General features: G+C 39.3%; 1 protein-coding gene across 20 annotated transcripts; it reads right to left on the bottom strand.

Moving 5' to 3' along the window:
• Positions 1 to 225: 225 nt before the first annotated feature.
• LOC107852499 (1,4-dihydroxy-2-naphthoyl-CoA synthase, peroxisomal) lies at positions 226 to 13452 on the bottom strand. 20 transcript variants are annotated; one of them, XR_007057064.1, is made up of 13 exons: positions 12924 to 13274; positions 11768 to 11874; positions 11579 to 11617; positions 11373 to 11471; positions 10979 to 11026; positions 10727 to 10821; positions 7134 to 7193; positions 6879 to 6995; positions 6570 to 6790; positions 1937 to 2088; positions 1671 to 1725; positions 1495 to 1566; positions 226 to 473 (listed from the first exon to the last, which is right to left on the bottom strand). XR_007057064.1 is itself a non-coding variant. In XM_047414773.1 (6 exons), exons 2-6 carry the CDS (start codon positions 11756 to 11758, stop codon positions 6710 to 6712), a joined length of 279 nt encoding a protein of 92 aa, XP_047270729.1. In that variant the 5' UTR covers positions 11759 to 11874; positions 12924 to 13448; the 3' UTR covers positions 6683 to 6709. The 20 variants fall into 20 exon arrangements, 1 of the variants encoding a protein (XP_047270729.1); XR_007057063.1 differs by lacking the exon at positions 7134 to 7193 and having other exon boundaries at positions 12924 to 13265; XR_007057072.1 differs by lacking the exons at positions 7134 to 7193; positions 10727 to 10821 and having other exon boundaries at positions 1495 to 1582; positions 1671 to 1752; positions 12924 to 13276.
• Positions 13453 to 19689: the final 6237 nt, after the last annotated feature.

The raw sequence follows: 19689 nt of genomic DNA, 5'->3' as shown, positions 1-19689 counted from the left end.
GTTCTATACCAACAGTTGACAACCGTTGCAGTTGACCCTATTGCAACGCCTCTTCGTATTTTGCAACGTTTTTCTCATGATCTATTGCAACTTTTTTGATACCTATTGTAACGGCCTTTCGATCTGTTGCAACAGTTTTTTGCTAGCTATTGCAACGGCTTTATATAGCTATTGCAACGATCTTTTTCATCTATTTTTGTAAATACTTCAAATATCAATTGACGATTTAGATGAAAGTCACCCCTATTGTAAATTAGTTTTTACATATATAATAAATTATAATATACAATTATAAATATATACACACATCACAAAACAATCTGTCATTTACATAGCCTGTATTCTTCTTCTTCTTCCTTTGTTCTAGTATCGATTTGTTCGTAAAGCTGCTAGTGATCCATCTGAAAAAAAGCTCTTAACTTTGTGGTGATTTCTTGAACACCCTTCTTGATTCTTGATTGTTCAACTCTGATCTGTAAGTTCAGAAAATAAAATATAAAATAAGTTCATTTTGTAGGATATACCCCAAAAAAACATAATCAATAACAATATACCCAATGCAATACGACCAAATTGGTCTTGTTAGTTGTAGCTTGTAAAACTGATAGTTATACTCGTAATACCCAATCTAATAACCAGAGTCATACTGGACAGTCTTCTGGACAAAATTGGGGGTCCTCATCTAGTAGCAGAGTTTCATATAACTTGGACAATGGTTTTGCTTTAGGTATCCATTCAAAAGATTCATTTGAGCAGAAAGGTAATGCGAATCGTCAATGTGAATCTTCATACTGGACAGACTTCTGGATAGAATTCTCAACTCAAATGCAACATTTCAGAGCAATCATGAAAAATCAAATACGGCAGAAAGACCCTCAAAAACTAAAATTCCAAAATCCCAAATGTTCATGAAAAAAGAATCATCTTATAGCAGCAAATGCACTCAAATGCATATTATTCTACTACATACAACAACAACAATACCATACTCAATATAATCCCAAAAGCAGGGCCTCTGCTCTACTACATACAAATAGAATAGCCCCCCAAAAAAAATACTACTACAGTTCCTCTTCAACAACATACCCATGGCTGTTTTTTTGCTGTCAATGGCTATAACTTTGAACAGCATTATGTTGTTACTTCTTTAACTTCTATTTTTTTCAATGGTGTGCTAAACCTACAAAACTCAGCACTTTATTACTTCTTTAACTTCTATTTTTTTCAATGGTTTGCTAAACCTACAAAACTTTTAACTACATTTTTACCAGTGTGAGAACAAATAATGTTGAATAAGTGAAGGTGGTGTAAGATTTTATATGAAAAAATAACCCTTTGAACTAAACTCTAGTTTGAAGTAGTGTTTACTATAGATTACAATCTCAAATATATACAACTCAAAAATGGATAGAGATTACTAAACCAAACTCGAAAGGCACGACATCTAGTTCAGGCATCAAAACATAATCTAGGTATCAAAGTAGTACAACTTACAGTTGTACTCAGTTCAACCAATGGCCTGCTTTTTAAGATCATACAACACCAGCTTATTCGAGAAAACCAAATCTGCAAACACCGTTTACTTCAAAAATTCAGAAGAAAAGAAGACATCATTTACTACCAATAACAATTATCATCTTTTAAGTTCAGAAAGATCCAAGGACACTTACGAGCATGATTGAAAGAAGTCACAAGCATATTTGATCAGATAACTTGTAGGCACCACTGGTCATAAGTATTGAAATTCAGTAACTTCAAATGGAACATAACACAAAGCGCTGTCATTCTGATAGAAATAAGTAACAGACAACTTATAACTCTGATGGGAACACACAGCTTATTGACAGTTCAAGGATTTCCAGTTTTTGACAATTTGATACAATTTCTCATGTGTGATTACTTCATGCAATTCTGAACTTATTAAAATAACGAGTACCTAAACAGTGAGAAGTGAGCACACATCTTAATTCCTCTTTTCTCAGTTTCAACTTGCCCTTCGAATAGATCGGTGAGTGGTATTGCTCCGACTCCTACGACTACTATGGCAGCTTTCAAAACTCTATCGTCTTTAAGTTTGACAGACTTCGCCTGCAAAATGAAAACAAGTATGCGGTGAAGTAATACGCTAAAGACCAATGAGATTTCTCAAAATGGTGCAGCCTTTAGAAAAACCTCTCCATTTGGATGGGTATCGAACCCAATAGTCGTTGTACCCTTGATCATATTGATTCCTTTTTTCTTATAATAACTTTCATAGAATGCAAGATTTCTTTCCTTTTGCTTATTTAGGACATCAACGGCTCTCTCTCTCTCTCTCGTCCCGGTCCCCGGCCCCCGTCGCCGACCTTCGGCGCCGACCCGACCCGACCCGACCTCCGGCGCCAACCCCCTCTCTCCACTAACGGCTCTCTCTCTCTCTCTCTCGTCCCGGTCCCCGTCACCGACCCGACCTCCGGTCCCCAGCGCCAACCCCCGCTGCCCTCCGTCACCGACCTCCAGTTCCAATCCGCTCCCCCCCCCCCCCCTTCCCCCCCCCCCCCCCCCCGGGGCCGGCGGGATACAACAGCCCCCCCTCCCCCCACCTCGGTCTCCAGCCAGCCGCCGCTCAGTCTCCAACAGCCGAAGCTCGGTCTCCAGCCGCCGCTCGGTCGCCAGCAGCCGCAGCACCCAAACGACGACCAGTTCCCTCGGTCTCCAGCAGCCGCAACTCCATCTCAGCACCTGAATCCCCCGGAACCCGGTCAACGCTGGGCTTTGGTTTCCGGCTTGGTTTACAAGCGTAACCCGGTGACTTCTAACCTTTGTTATTTCATTCTTCGTATTATGCTAGTAGTAGCCCCTGTACCTTGACTTGCGTTGGATTTGTTGATATTGTCTGTTGTCTGTTGTTGCTGTGGTCGTTTCTTGCACTGCTTTGGATTGGGTTATCGGCTTGGGAATCTGTTTTTGGGGCTGTGGGTGTTGAGTCCAGTGGTGTTTGCTCTCTAGTTGAGTTTAGTTTTGTTCCTGGATTATTCCTTTGAATTTGTGTGAGCCTTGTATTTCTTGCTGCTACTTTGCTACTACCATCGTTTATATCTTTATATTTTCTTATACTTTCGTGTAGTTGTGGCTGTGGGCGGTAATGGTTGGATAGGGTCATGTCCGAGGGGGTTGGGGCGTGGGGCCGTGGTGGGGGCGGGGGATGAGGAAGGGGCGGGAGTGGGAGGAAGGCCAAGGTTTGGCCGCGGGAGGGGTAGTGGAGGGCGTGTGGATAGTGATGGTAGGCTGAGGGTTGGGTCTTGGAATATAGGAACCCTTCAGGGTAAGTCCATAGAGCTTGTGAAGATTCTTAGGAAGAGGAGGATCAATATTGCGTGTGTTCAAGAGACCAAGTGGGTAGGGTCTAAGGCTAGGGAGGTGGATGGTTACAAGCTGTGGCACTCTGGGAGCGAGAGGCGTAGGAATGGAGTTGGCATCGTAGTAGATGAAGAGCTTAGAGGTCAGGTAGTAGAGGTGAAGAGGATCAACGATAGGTTGATGACTATTATGTTGGTCATTCGGGGGTTTACCCTGAACGTGTGTAGTGCCTATGCGCCGCAAGTGGGATCGGAGGGGGAGGAGAAGATGCGGTTTTGGGAGGCTTTGGAGGAAGTGGTGAGAGGCATGCCTAGCTCGGAGAAGATTGTTGTAGCAGGAGATTTCAACGGGCACATCGGGGCATTACCGGGAGACTTTGGTGATGTGCATGGTGGTTTTGGTTTTGGGGAGAGAAATGAAGAGGGGGTTGCTCTATTGGAGTTTGCGAGGTCCTTTGGGCTAGTGGTGGTGAACTCGGGCTTCCCGAAGAAGGACGATCACCTAATCACCTTTCGAAGCGCGATAGCCAGGACCTAGATTGACTTTTTGTTGCTTAGGAAAGGGGATAGGGCGTTGTGTAAGGACTGTAAGGTCATCCCGAGTGAGAATCTTTCGACCCAGCATAGGCTCTTGGTTATGGATTTGGGTATAAAGAAGAATAGAAAGAGGAGGAGTAAGGAGTGTAGACCTAGAATTAAGTGGGGCGGCTTGACGCCAGTGAATGCGTGGGAGATAGGGGAGAAGTTGGCGGGAATGGGGGTGTGGGAGTGTAGGGGGGACGTGGATAGTATGTGGGATAGGGCGGCTAGGTGCATCAGGGAGAATGCAAGTGAGGTGTTGGGTGTTTCTAGGGGCCGGGCCGGGCATCATCGGGGGGATTGGTGGTGGAATGAAGAGGTGGAGAAGAAAGTGGGGACCAAGAAAGGGGCGTATGCTAAATTGGTTGAGAGTAAGGACGAAGAAGAGAAGCGGGTAAACAGGAAAGAGTACAAGCTAGCTAGGAAGGAGGCTAAGTCAGCAATCACGGCTGCTAAGACGGCCGCTTTTGAGAGCTTGTATGCAGGGTTACAGGGGAAAGGAGGGGAGAAAAAGTTGTTTAGACTCGCTAAGGCTAGGGAGAGGAAGGGTCGTGACCTCGATCAGGTGAGGTGCATTAAGGGGGAGGACGGTAGAGTGTTGGTGGAGGACGGCCATATTAAGAATAGATGGCAGTCGTACTTTCATAGGCTCTTGAATGACGAAGGGGATAGAGCTATTGTTAGGGGAACTGGAGCACTCAGAGGAGTGTCGGGATTTTAGCTATTGTAGATGTTTTAAGGTAGAAGAGGTTAGAGAGGCTGTTCGCAGGATGCGAAGGGGTAGGGCGACGGGGCCGGACGAGATACCGGTGGAGTTTTGGAAGTTCGTTGGAGAGGCTGGTGTAAGGTGGTTGACTGGATTGTTTAATGAAATCTTCAAGACGGCAAAGATGCCCGAGGCTTGGAGGTGGAGTACCATGATCCCTCTCTATAAGAATAAGGGTGACATCCAGAGTTGCAATAACTATAGGGGGATTAAGTTATTGAGTCACTCTATGAAGATTTGGGAGAGAGTGGTCGAGGTGAGGCTGAGACGGATAGTGTCTATTTCGGAAAACCAGTTTGGATTTATGCCTAGCCGCTCGACGACGGAGGCAATTCACCTGGTGCGGTGGTGCGGAGGTTGGTGGAACAGTATAGGGAAAGGAAGAAGGACCTGCACATGGTGTTTATCGACCTGGAGAAGGCTTACGACAAAGTCCCCAGGGAGGTGCTTTGGAGATGCTTGGAGGTGAGTGGAGTACCGCTGGCATATATCAGAGCAATTAAGGATATGTATGATGGAGCGAAAACTCAGGTAAGGACGGCGGGAGGAGACTCAGAGCATTTCACTGTCTTGACAGGATTGCATCAGGGATCTACTCTTAGTCCCTTTTTGTTTGTGTTGGTGATGGATGTGTTGACGCGGCGTATTCAAGGGGAGGTGCCTTGGTGTATGCTTTTTGCAGACGATGTAGTTCTGATAGATGAGACTCGAGGGGGTGTGAATGTCAAATTAGAGGTGTGGAGGCAAACTCTTGAGTCTAAAGGGTTTAGGGTGAGCAGAAGCAAGACAGAGTATGTGGAATGCAAGTTTAATGACGTGAGGCGGGAGAATGAGGTAGTAGTGAAGCTGGAATCACAGGAGGTATGTAAGAGGGATAGTTTCAAGTATCTCGGGTCCGTGATCCAGAGTAATGGTGAGATTGACGAGGATATCTCGCACCGTATTGGGGCAGGATGGATGAAGTGGAAGCTCGCGTCGGGGGTGTTGTGTGATAAGAAGGTGCCGCCCAAGCTGAAAGGCAAATTCTACAGGGTGGTAGTCCGTCCGGCCATGTTGTATGGAGCGGAGTGTTGGCCAGTTAAGAACTCCCACATCCAAAAAATGAAGGTGGCAGAAATGCGGATGTTGCGCTGGATGTGTGAGCTGACTAGAGGAGATAGAGTTCGGAATGAGACTATCCGGGAGAAGGTTGGTGTGACTCCAGTGGAGTGCAAGATGCGGGAAGCCCAATTGAGATGGTTCGGACACGTGAAGAGGAGGGGCATGAATGCCCCGGTTCGTAGGTGTGAAAGGCTAGCGTTGGATGGTTTTAGGCGGGGTAGGGGTAGGCCGAAGAAGTACTGGGGTGAGGTGATTAGGCGGGACATGGAGCAGTTACAGCTCACCGAGGACATGACCCTAGATAGGAAGGTCTGGAGGACGCGATTTAGGGCAGAAGACTAGGGCCGGTTTGGGTCGCTAGTGTAGGGAATTACTTGGTGGGGGTTTTATTCTTGTTATGATTCCGTGTTCCATGTTTTATTACGAATCTGTGTGCTTTTCTCTGTTTTCTAATACTTATGGGTGCCGTATTTATGTTATGTAATCTAGTTTTGTGCTTTACTATGAGTTTGTGTGGTATCTCGTGACTTGAGCCGGGGGTCTATCGGAAACGGCCTTTCTACTTCTTTAGAGGTAGAGGTATGGACTGCGTACATCTTACCCCCCAGACCCCACTAGGTGGGAATACACTGGGTTTGTTGTTGTTGTTGTTGTTAACTTTCATAGAATGCAACTATGCCCTCGGTAAAAGGCTGAGGCACTGCGAAAAGCAAAAGGACTAACATGAAACAGTTCAATATTGCATGTTATGCATACAGTGTGAGAACTAGAAGCAATTTACTTACTGCACCACGGTTCTGGATAAACCATATCGACTTCAATATTGTTCAGTCTCAGTACAGCAGTAAGCTCGAGACCGATGTACCCTCCTCCAACAACTACGACCTTTGCATTTTTGTTAGCTTTTAATGCTTCCACAATCTTATCAGTGGTCATTGATTTCTCTCAAGTAGAAGATGTTCTTGGAATCGGCACCTTGTACATCAAAATCTGACAACATCAAAACCTGAACAGACACAAAAAAAGAAGTTCATGTAATGACAAATACCGAAAAGTAAATATATACAACACAACCAAATTTCCAAGAGACTCACAGTGGATCTAGTTGCAATAACAAGTTTTTGATATTTAAAATATTCCCTGGCTACACTAACAAGTCTTTGAAGTACGATCTGCTTTTACTATGTAGGTACTCAGGATCAACGTTATGCCTGCAAGACGAGATCATATGATTCATAAGAAATGTGTCTTCAACCAGATACACCACCATATGTAGCGTTGATAGAAGTCACTCTTGACCATATGTCTGCAAATTATTGCCTTCTAACACATACATGAAAAATTATTACCTTTCTCTGCATACCATTCGAGAAGTTGTTTCTCTCCTCTCGATAGCTGCTTCTTAGTACCTACGCATGGCAATCCGTAGGTTCTACATTTTTATAAGGTCAGCGAGTTTAATGCTAGTTTTCTTTTTGTTTGTCGTCTTCTAATATCCACTTTCTTCTCGTATCTTCAGAGCTGAATCTCATCTAACTAATATGCACTGCTTTAACTTTTTTTTTTTTTAACAAACAATTTTTATTTGTCCCATCACTTTATTGCCCCCACTTGGGTCATAAACCAATGCTGTCAAGCTCGGCGTGTACTGCTTTTACTTACTGGTCCATTCATGAACCTGTGGCAAGAAGAGAATTTATCTCAAAGGACTTAAAAACTCTTGGAATCCATGCAAAATTAGATAAGTATAGAACCAAATTGACATCATCAAAAGAATAGAACCACATTGGAAGCAAAGAATCCATAAATACAAACCAACTAGTTTGAAATGTCGTATCCTTTTACGTGCTTATTGTTTCTCTTGCTCTCACTGAGATTAATCTGACTCAAGCTATGAACATGTACAAAGACTTTCTAAAAAGTTTTTCTTTGTAATAGATGGTTCGGGGAACTAAAGGGAGCCGATCTCCTTCGTTACCAGATATGATTAGTTAGATGAGAATCCAGAAAGTACACTATCTAAATTTAAGTGTATGAAGCAGAAAGGAGATAATCTTAAAAGGAAGGAAATCTGTGACATTGGCATTTTTTCTGTTAAGAGGAAGAAAAATGCTAAATTGCTTTCTCACGTTGCAATGGGCAACAGACTGTTGGTATATGCCTTTTGATTTGGGGTGTGCCAGCAGTTGATGCCAAAAAAAAGTAAACTTGTTTGCTAGGGAGGGTTTAGGTAAAGGCCGGAAATGATAGTGGAAGCAGCTTTTAGAAATATATGATATTTTCCCAAAATAATGCAGTTTCAAAGTGTAAGAGCGCAACACGTGATATGTGATTAGGGACATGTTATGGGTTCCAACCTTGCCGCAAACAAAAGCTTGGTATTTAATTGGAGAAAGTTAGAGAAGCCAATCTATTATTCTCCTTAATTTGTTGTGCGCCATTGTCCTCCTGTTTTCTGGGTGATTTTTTCTTTAAAAAGGCAAGGACATGTCATAGTGTTATATAACACTTGGAGAACCATACCCCAAAAGCTAGCTGTTAAGGCGGGAGAGCCCGGAGCTATAAATACCCCACATCAACACTTTGTACTACCTATATGGGACTTTGTAATGGACCATAACAAACCACCACACTATGCTTCTGCCATCCTCGATGGACTTGCGCTATACATTACTAGCCCCGACAAGCACTGCCATACTGGAATTACCATCCAAGGCACGAAGAGCGGTGGCTGGCTCTAATACCACTGTTACAACAGGTAGAACCACACTCCAAAAGCTAGCTATTTAGGTGGGAGAGCCTAGGGGCTATAAATACCCTACGTTAGCACTTTGTTGTACCTATGTGGGACCTTGCAATGGACAATAACAACTACCCAAGATGCCATTCTGCACCAGCAGAAGATTTTCCTTCATCATGTCAAGTTTTCTTCCTAGATCTCATCAATACTTGGATCAGTGGCTTCAGATTTCTTGCCTGTTTTAGCCATGTGATTCTGCAATTGCGATTCGAGTTTCTTCATGTTATCCTTATCAATTTAGATCTTGTCTCCATAATTGTTATCCTGTAAGGCCGGGATTATGCTCTGATACCAATTGTGCTATACTTCCAATGTATGTAAATTGATATCAAGGAATAGGACAGAAATGGGATTTTATTTATTGTGCATTCGATACAATGTAACTACATTGAATGATGAATTGAAGAGGGTAATTCTAAGCTTAATACTCCATAACAAGCCTGAGGTCCTCTGTAATTTCCCTGAAAGAATTAGGAAGAAGAAGTTAAGAAGAGATAGAGATAGAAAGTCGAGACTAGAGAGAAGGTGTTTGGTGGTTAGGATTTTTATCAGAATTCGCATAACTTTCCAACTCTAGTCTATTAGGTATATAGTTAGGTGATGCTAATCCTTAGCCGTAAATCATGACTTACCCTTTTAATTCTGCGCCTGTACAATCACAACCTGTGTGACCCTTCATTTATTAGCTGGCTTCATCATACGTGTACACGTATCCCTAAATCATTTTCCCAATTCAGCTCTGACATACCACATAGAAGTCGGCAATCTTTGTGATTGCTGTCTTTGCCATATCAAAGGGGAGGCAAATGCTAGTCATGTTTTACTGTACTGCAAACGGCAACAAATTGATGGCTCAAAGCTGCCAAAAAATATAATTATTCCTTTTTTGCTATGAAAGGTTTCGATAAATCCCGGAAATGATAGTGGGGTAATCAGGTCCTATTTTTAAATATATTTCTCATCAAAATATATCAGTTTTACAATGCATGTTTTCATACATGTGGTTAGAGAGAAAGAGACTAAGAGAGCTTTTCAACGAGAAGTAAAGGCCGTTTTTAAGACCTGGATTGTGTAAACTTCCTTTGTGATTGGTTTTAATGAGAAGTTACCTACTGATTGGTAGACCGAAGAAGTACTGGGGTGAGGTGATTAGGCGGGACATGGAACAGTTACAGCTCACCGAGGACATGACCCTAGATAGGAAGGTATGGAAGATGCGAATTACGGCAGAGGATTAGGGCCAGTTCGGGTCGCTAGTGTAGGGAATAAATTGGTGGGGGTGTATTCCTGTTATGATTCCGTATTCAATGTTCCGTGTTCCGTGTTCCATGTTTATTACGAATATGTGTGCTTTCCTCCGCTGTATATTCCTGCATTCCTGCTTTACTCTGTTTTATATTCCTTATGGGTGCCGTATCTATGTTATGTCATCTGCTTCTGTGCTGTACTATGTGTTTGTGTGATATCTCGTGACTTGAGCCGGGGGTCTTTCGGAAACAGCCTTTCTACTTCATCAGAGGTAGAGGTATGGACTGCGTACATCTTACCCCTCCCAGACCCCACTAAGTGGGAATACACTGGGTTTGTTGTTGTTGTTGTTGTACTCGTAGCTTACAGCTCCATTTTGAAGCTACTCATTTCAACAACAAACAAAAATAGCGAAAGCGATGAGCTTATCTACAACAAAACTCTAGCGCGCACACGCACAAACACACAATGTATATGTATATGAGCATATGTGTTTGTGTTTAATCACTTCATACTCAAATCCACCAACAAACTCCATCACGAAGCAAATCAACTACTCCAAAGCAGATTAAAATATCAAAAGTTGATTTTGGCACCCATATTTCCATAGGGCTATTTCTTAAGATCTCTCTGCACCACTTTATTTTTTCTGACTCCAACTTATTCAACTATAAAAAGGAAATAAGACTTTATATCCAGATTTTCTGTCAATACAATGTTGAGCCAATTGATGAGTATGTTGTGGTACTAGATTCTTAGGACTTCGAATTCTTGTAAACCAGAAATTATAGGAAATTGGAATGCTAATTTTTAATTTTCCTCTTATTTCTCTATGGCTGTTACACTAACGGTAGCTCTTATGGTTAAGAAAGTAGAGATAGTTGATAGACTCACTGAAACAACAGTATTCACAAGTCCCATTTTCTCTGCTTCGGAGGCTGTGTAGAACCTTGTCAAAAACCATATTTCACGAGCTTTTTTTGGTCCAACTTGTTCATGGAGCAAAAGATTAAACCAATATAATTGGAGATAATTAATTTTTACAATAGTGCTTGATCAAGAAGTTCAATTAACATGAAGGAGAACTACCAATCAGTCATCCATAAATTGTATCTTTAACAAAAAGAACCAATGTAAGAATCTCACCAAATGGGACATAATTGAACTTGCATAACCGGCATCAAAACTTCCTACCTGCAATTTGCAAAAGAATCAGATTTCATGAATCCTTGTATGGAATCAAATTTAACTTTATGTAGATTATTTGTGCAGAAAATGGTTCAGAGTATACCACAAAGAAACAAGAATAGTAATAAAGTTAAGAAGGCTATAGAATAAGAATAATAATAGATTTGTAAATAAGGTGAGATATTCGGTCAACAAAAAGCATCGCTTTGTTCCAACAGTAGTTGAATACATTCTCTATAGGCAATTGAATATATGCTCATTTACTGGCACTCTAATATATGCTTATTTACTGATTTTACTAATATATGCATTCTCAAGTACACATGTAAAAAGATTTCACTGATAAAATCACCTTTGGGCCTGTCTGACCAAATATAGCATTGTCTGCTGCAATTGTTAGATCCCAAATTATATGCAAAATGTGTCCACCCCCAACAGCATAACCTGCAACCTTAGTTGCAAGAAAAGCAAAAGCAATATTTCAAAGATAATTGAATTAGGTGATATATATAGACACATACTTAAAGCAATTAACAAAAGGAAGAAAGAGAACCTTACCATTGCAATTACTGGTTTTGGTAGACGGCGAATTTGCACCTATGTAGAAAAGAAGAAGAATACGGTAAATTGAAAGAGCACCAACTGAAGCCTAAGAACTAGACACATCAAAACTTATATCAGTTTCAAACAGCTACCAATTTGAAGGCTAAAATTATTTTAAATTACTTCAAAGAACATGTAGATTACTCTAGCTGTAAATCTAAAACATTGAGGCGACCAAAGCTTTCAAAATCAGCATAACCATCCTTACGTCTCAATGCCTGATCACCACCGCTACAGAATGTCTTTGTACCCTGCATCAAGTCATTCTTGAGAACAATGCATGTGGCACGGTAAATGATACAATATACTGAAGTTAACACACTATAAATAGATATCTACAAAGTGATCATAAGGTATATGAGGTCGTCTGGTTTATTTATTCAAATGAAATAAACCATAAAACAAATCAAACTTGAGTTCCCACCCGGTCAAAGACTCTGAAAAACCAGCCAAGATTTTTTCACTAGCGCATGACCTACCAGTAGATGATTCAAGCAGAAGAATAATGAAACACATCAAAAGAGCAACTAGGCAAGATGCATTTAAAAAAAGAAGCAAAATTCATCATCACAATGGCTCAGTTTTAGTTGACAATAAATTCTATTAACTACTTTATTCTCCTACAACATCTCATTTCTTAGAGATACTCTTGAATGGAACAGGATCCACTAGGACCTCAACTACAAGCTGGTTCAACATAAATACACAAGGCCATACATTAAAATTCAGTCATTCATTTCCTTCGCCAAGTATTAATGCATGGTGGCTGGAAGTGAATAGTTGCTAGTCTAAGAAAAGTATAGAACATGGCATGATTGTTCAAAAATCTCATCGTTCTGAAGAATTTCAATGGAAGTATAATAAATAACAGATAGTAACAAGAACAACAAGTAATAGCAAGTCAGTACAAAAACAAAATAATACTATAATCGAACCACATGAAACACAGCTAATAGCACATAAATATTGAAAACTCAGAAACAATCAAACACCCATAAGAACGGATACGAAAATAGATCAAAATTTTACCTATTGTGCAAGAACTCAATTGAAAAATCAAAAAGGGAAGTTGGCATTCACAAATCACCAACAGCCATTTCCTTAAAGAAGCTCAAAATATCATCTTTTTATCAAGAACTTCAACATAAAAATCGAAAAGGGAAGCTGAGACCCACAAACCATCAAACACGCATTGACGAAATGCTTCAATTTACAGTCTTTCCGGAACGAACGACACTATGAAATGTGAATCGACCGTTGTGCAATAGATTTAGGAATACTAGGAAGGGATTCAACTTACTATTAGGATTCAGCTACTAGATCTATCTGCTCTGCTAAATCTATTATGAATCAACTTACTACTAGGAAGCAATATATTGGTTTATTGTAAATCGGAGCGGTATTCGGAGTGGTGGTCGGAGCGAGAGTCGGAGCGGTAGTCGGTAGTCGGCAGTCAAGTCGGCTCACAGTACTGGTGTTTGTCGACTGAGATTGAGTTGGTGTTTGTTGACTCAGTGAAATATTTTTGTCATAGATTTTTTAAATTTTTGTTATATATTTTTTAAATTTTTGGAGGATTTTGTGAAAAAATAGGATGGGAAAAAATGAAAATCATGCAATAGCTTCTTTTTTTTCAATAAACTGTTTTCGTAGGTGACTTTATGGCAACGGTTCAAATAATCATTGCTATAAGACACTCAATTGCAACGGTTATCCATCAACAACAACGGTTATAGAACTACTAGAATAATTTTTTTTTTTGTAACGATTAGAATCATTGCAATAGACCATCTATTGCAAAACTTTTACAATCGTCACCAAAAAGTCCATTGCCATAGGTTCAATTTCTGATACTGAAATTAATTCAGACTATCTATATTTACAAAAGTTAGCTAAGATCTATTTTAGAGTAATAGTTTGATTGCACATGCCAACTTGTGCAATTGTTTAGAGAGAACACATGAACGGACAACACTAAACAAATTAATTCAGGCTATCTATATTTACAAAAGTTAGCTAAGATCTATTTTAGAGTAATAATTTGATTGCACATGCCAACTTGTACAATTATTCAGAGAGAATACATAAACGGAACGACGATTACAGTTATAAAAAAAAGTATTATTTGTTGAAGAGATCTTTTACATAAAGATATTAAATGAAGAATAGGATGAGGAAAATATATTAAAATTTATACAGACCCTGAATACTAAACTACGGTGACTTCAAACCAATTGTTTTATCATACTCAAAATAGATATAGACTTAAAAGTAAAATTTAAAAAAACTACAATTTGTCTAAATCTAACGGGCAGATACTTCCATACTTAAACACACGTTTTGATGATTAAAAATTTGATAAAAATATAACGTTATCTCCTTCTCTTGGATTTTTTCGTGAAATCTTTCACAAACTTTTAAACACCAAAAAAGATTGGTTTGGTGAAATTAAATGACTACTATTTTTCAAAATGAATGTGAATAAAAGAATAAAATTATAAAAAAAAAAAAAAAGAAGAGTAATTGACAAGAACATTAAACCAAGTGATGATCTCATAAATAATTATATAATTATGTATCAAATAATGAAACAAAACGTCAATTGAAATTTTATTAAAGTTATATTGATCTAATATGCTCAGACATGCGTGAGTTTTTCATCTAATATAATCATATAAAAAAGATTCAAAATAGAAATATAAATGAAATAAATAAGGTGTAATTGAAAAGACTGTGTTAAGCATATATTTCAAAAGGGAAAGAAACAAAAAATAAAATATACTTGTGGGCAATGAAATTTTATTAAATTAAAATTCGTACGAAATTTGGATTATGTTAAATTCAAAATAGATTAGTCCGAAATAAATATTGCGGATTAATATAATTGAATTAATTATTTCAGTCCAAACATGTATGGATTTAATTGAAGTCCATTTTTTATTGGGCTAGCTCATTGATTTGGGCTATAAATAACGAGCTCACTTTGCTAAGCCCAAGATATTATCGTATTCTAGAGGCCTAAATAAGTGTCACGTGTCAAACGACGTAGCACGCCAAGTCAAGTGAAAGAGTCAATAAGACCATGCCACATGTCAAAATGACGCAGTAGGCCTAGTGAAATCAAAAGCCCATAAAAGATGTCATGTCACTTAAATTTGATTAGTCAAAGGAAGTCCATATTCATCATGACTCTTCCCTTTCCACAACTATAAATAGGGGTCTCATAATTCAGAAAAAAATCTAAGAACTTTAGCAGAAGCAAGAGAAAGCTCGTGGATTAAAGGCCACAATTTCACTACAAAGCTCAAGCATTCAAACCAAGTTCATCAAGATTGAAGATCAAGACTGTAATATTCAAGAACAAGCTCAAAAACCCTTGAATTCGAGAACAAGTCAAGATCAAGTCCCTCAAATCAACTAATCAAGTTCAAATTCAAGATCAAGCTTTAAGTCCTTGAATTTACATTTGAAAAAGCGAATTAGAGAATTCATAGAGATAGTAACACTTACATACCGAAATAAATAAATTGATTGTTGCAATACTTTCTTGTCCCAATTTATTTATTTTCGGTCTCAAAATTTTATTGTCCAATAAATTTTGGCACACCCAGTGGGACAATCTCTACCTCTCATCTCAACTTTTCCAACTACAAAGTTCAATAACACTGAAATGACTTTCAAGAAGGTCAACTCTCATTCAACTACTTCCAAGGCTGCTGATTCAAAGTTCTCTGCTGAAGTAGAAAGTATCCTTGGTGCTACTTTCAGAAACTTAGAAGCTATCACAAGGAGCAAGGCACGCTTGCTAGGACAACAAACACATTCAGTGTCATCCCAACTCCAATTTTTAGATCTTCAACCCCAAAAGAAATGAAGTCCAATGCAAGTGTTTCAGAAGGAGAAAGTAGTATAGCAGAATTGCTTAAGAAGACTCTAGCTCTACTTGAGCATTCTGGTTCCAAATACTCTGGCGCAAAGAGCAATGACCGTTCAATAAATGAGTTATCTCCACTAATACCGTATAAGCTGAGAACTTCAAAAATCAACTTGTGTAACAATTCGTGTTACTCTTCAACGTCTCCAGTAATCATGTAAGTAATGGTAACTGATGCCTCGTCTATGGAGAAGCAACTTGCGAATCTGACAAAGGCAATTGACTATCTGACCAAATATATTCATAATCAAGATGCTCGAATTGATAAGATAGTGGATAGGATAGAAGACCTGATAGACGAAGAGTTTAGCCATGCACCTGAAAAATCTCCAGAGGCTCACGAGACAAAACATCCTGTGAAATAAACGCCACCAACTAAAGAAGTACAAGTTTCTTCTGAGGGAATGATCCTGACTGAGCAATTGAAGGAATTCATTGAAGGGACCCCCAAAGACAAGTATGGTGTTGTCACCAAGTCTTCCCTTGTGTATACCAAGTCATACACTACGAGAATAGATAGCCTCAAAATGCTTGCTGGCTATCAACCCCCAAATTTTAACAATTTGACGGCAAAAGGAACCCAAAACAATATGTTGCACACTTTTTTGAGACATATATAATGTTGGAACTTATGGTGACTATCTTATCAAATAGTTTGTTCGTTCCCTAAAGAGAAATGCATTTGATTGTTATACAGACCTTGAGCCTAGCTCCATCGATAGTTGGGAGCAATTAGAGCATGAATTCCTGATCGCTTTTATAGCACAAGACGTACAGTGAGCATGGTAGAGCTCACAAATACTCAGCAAAGAAAGAACAAACCAATCACTGACTTCATCACTCGATGGAGAAATGCTAGCCTAAAATGTAAAGATAGGCTCAGCGAAGCTTCTACAATAGAGATGTACGTCCATGGAATGCACTGGGAGCTTCTCTATATCTTGCAAGGAATTAAGACTAACTACTTTAAAGAGTTAGCTACCCATGCTCACGACGTGGAGTTGAGCATGTCTTCTGCTGAAAGGGAGCAATGCCTATCTATGACCCTCGAAGGGGAAAGAATGAGCAGGAATCCAAAAAATGGGGTAAGTTTGTCCCAAAAAATAACAATAAGGAATTTATGAATATTAACGTGTCTCCTGTAAAGGTCACCACGAAGGTGAGCAAGAAGAAAAGTATGAAAACGACTTCTGGAGCACGTCCAAATCAAAAAACTTTAAAGAAGATGCAAGAAAAGGAATATCCCTTCCTTGATTCTGATGTTACTAAGATTTTAATGAACTCCTTAAGCATAAGCTCATTGAACTCCTAGAGATGAAGCAGCCTAACGAAGCTGGAAGGACCAATGACCCTAATTATTATAAGTATCATAGGCTTGTGAGTCACCCTCTAGAAAAGTGTTTTTTCTTTAAAGACAAAGTCATGGAATTGGCAAATGAGAAGAAGATCTTCTTTGACGATGAAATGGCTAGTTCTCATCAAATCTCTATCACCTTTGGCTCGCTCGATCCTGTCCAAATATGTGGTGAAGAACATAATAAGAAACTATTAGAGCCTGACACATCTTCAGTTGATGAAGGCGATGAAGAAGGTTGTATTGACCAGGCACAGACTCAAAAAGGATGAGTTTACAAAAGGAGTCATTCGAGCAGCCAACTAGAAGAAGGATGGTGAAAAAAACAAGGAAATAAAGTTGGTTGAACTTCTGAAGAAGACAGGGGTAATGGATCTTCACCACCAAAAAATATGTTGTCCAGTAACATTGAAAGAATTATTACCAAGTTGGTTTCTTGCAAAGACTGCTCAAGTCAACCTTGAGACATCTTGTTTTAATACTACCAAAAAGGGGCAAATGGTGAAATCTGCCCATGGAAGTTCCTCCATCTTCTGAAAAGCTTGTTGAATCTCTTAGCTAGGAGGCATATGTATGTGATACAAAAATTACATTTATAAATAACGATCTTCTGTTTGGAGGATCCCTACACAATTGTCCCTTATGCATGGTAGGTCAAGTTCTAGGAAAAAAAATAAATAAAATCTTGATTGATGAGGGGTTCGGAGTTAACATCCTGCCTATGATAAGCCATTCACTGAAGCTGAACCACACTTTGCTGATGTAAAATTCTACTTAAAGAATTATGTTTTAAATGAGAAAAGGGTTAAAGATGTCACCAAGACCAAGTGTGTTGATCTTGCATCTAAGAAGGTCGCGGTGACTATCGAAAAAGTTGCTACCAAGAAGCCCCTCTTTACTTTGAATAAAGAAAGCATCGCACCTACAAGAAAAAGGCAACTCCTATTCTTTGCTACGTACCAAAGGTAAAGAAAGAGAAAGATCACCCATTGATGCCCAAGATAATATGTTAAAGGGAATAACTTTACCTATCAGGAGGATTAACGCCATAAATCCAGCCTTAGGGATACTTAGAGAGTCTGTGGCTCAAAATCCTCTATAAGATATAACACTCCCTATGAAGTGTACAAAAGAGGGCTTCGATCCAAATGCATATAAGTTATTTGTTAAGGCTGGATATAATCTAATAAGCCATCAAGGTTGGGAAAACTTCCATCAGAAGGCATAACCAGACAGGAACGTAAAGGCCTAGGATACACGCAGTCACCTCTAATTTGCATCTCCATAAGGAGGGCGGCTAGTAACTACATCACTGTAGAAGAAGAGTCTACTGCATCCAATAGAAAGCCTTTTGTCTTTGACCGACTTGGAGAATCAACTACAAGAACTTCAGTGTGTGAAAGTTTGGGTTCTCTAAAAAAGAAGAAAATCAACAAGTGTCAGAGAAGTCATCAAAGCACGATGATGCACTTTTCACTCAATGTCCAAAAGGATTTCCAAAGTTTGATTCCTTCTAGAATGAGGCGACAGATGGAACTGGTGGTTTCATGCAACAATGTGTTAAAAGTAAAGTCTCATACTGTGGTTTATACAAAGGAATATGAGGAATATGAAGAAAGTGTTGGCTTCTCATATCATGCTACGACCCAAAATGAGAAAGATGTCTCATCTAAAAAAAAAATTGATGAAGAGATAAAAGATTCTTACTGGTGTTATTATATACCCATCAACGATGATGACCCCCAAGCGAAGAAAGATACTGGAGATGCTCTGTTGTAACTTGAAGAAGGAGTAAAGGCCACAGTAGATCCCTTAAACAAAGTTAATCTTAGAACTGATGAAAACCCAAGACCAACTTACCTGAGTGCATTTCTAGAAATAAAGGAGAAAATTGCTTATATGGACATACTCAAAGAATACATGGATGTCTTCGCTTGGAGTTACAAAGAGATGTCTGTCTTAGATGCAAAAGTAGTAGTCCATCAGTTGGATATCAGAAATGGGGCTCGTCTTATTAAGCAAGCCCAAAGGCACTTTAGGATAGAGTTGGTTCCATTGATTGAAGATAAAGTTAAAAAACTCATTAAAGCTGGCCTTATTTATGAATTCAAATATCCCATGTGGATTTCAAGTATTATTCTTGTACGGAAGAAGAATGGTCAAATTCGAGTTTGTGTCGACTTTTGGGATCTCAATAGCAAATGATGACTTTCCAATCCCCATAACAGAGTTGATGATTGATGCCACCACTAGTTATGAGGCAATGTCCTTCATGGATGGTTCATCCAGCTATAATCAAATCCGCATGGAACTAAAAGATGAAGACTCACTGCATTTTGTATGCCCAAAGGTATTTATTGCTACAAGGTGATGCCTTTTGGTTTGAAAAATGCTGGCGCCACTTATCAAAGGGCAATGCAAAACATCTTTGATAGCCTGCTCTATACAAATATTAAATGCTACATGGATGATCTAGTGGTGAAGTCAAGAAATAAAGATGACCACTTAAAAGACCTAAGAATGGTATTCGAGTTACTTTGAAGATATAAACTTAGGATGATTCCATTAAAATTTGCCTTTGGAGTTACTTCCAGAAAGTTTCTTGGCTTCAATGTGTGATACCAAGAAATTGAAATTGATCAATCCAAGGTCAATCTAATTTTGAAGTTGCCCGAGCCTAAAAACATTCATGAGTTGAAAAGTCTTCAAGGATGTCTAGTATATTTAAGGAGGTTCATCTCAAATCTTGCCGGGAAATGTCAACCCTTTAGCCGTCTC

Source organism: Capsicum annuum, chromosome 6 (genome assembly GCF_002878395.1).
Source record: "Capsicum annuum cultivar UCD-10X-F1 chromosome 6, UCD10Xv1.1, whole genome shotgun sequence".
Classification (NCBI taxonomy): Eukaryota; Viridiplantae; Streptophyta; class Magnoliopsida; order Solanales; family Solanaceae; genus Capsicum; species Capsicum annuum.
This window is presented reverse-complemented; position numbering and strand designations above follow the sequence as displayed.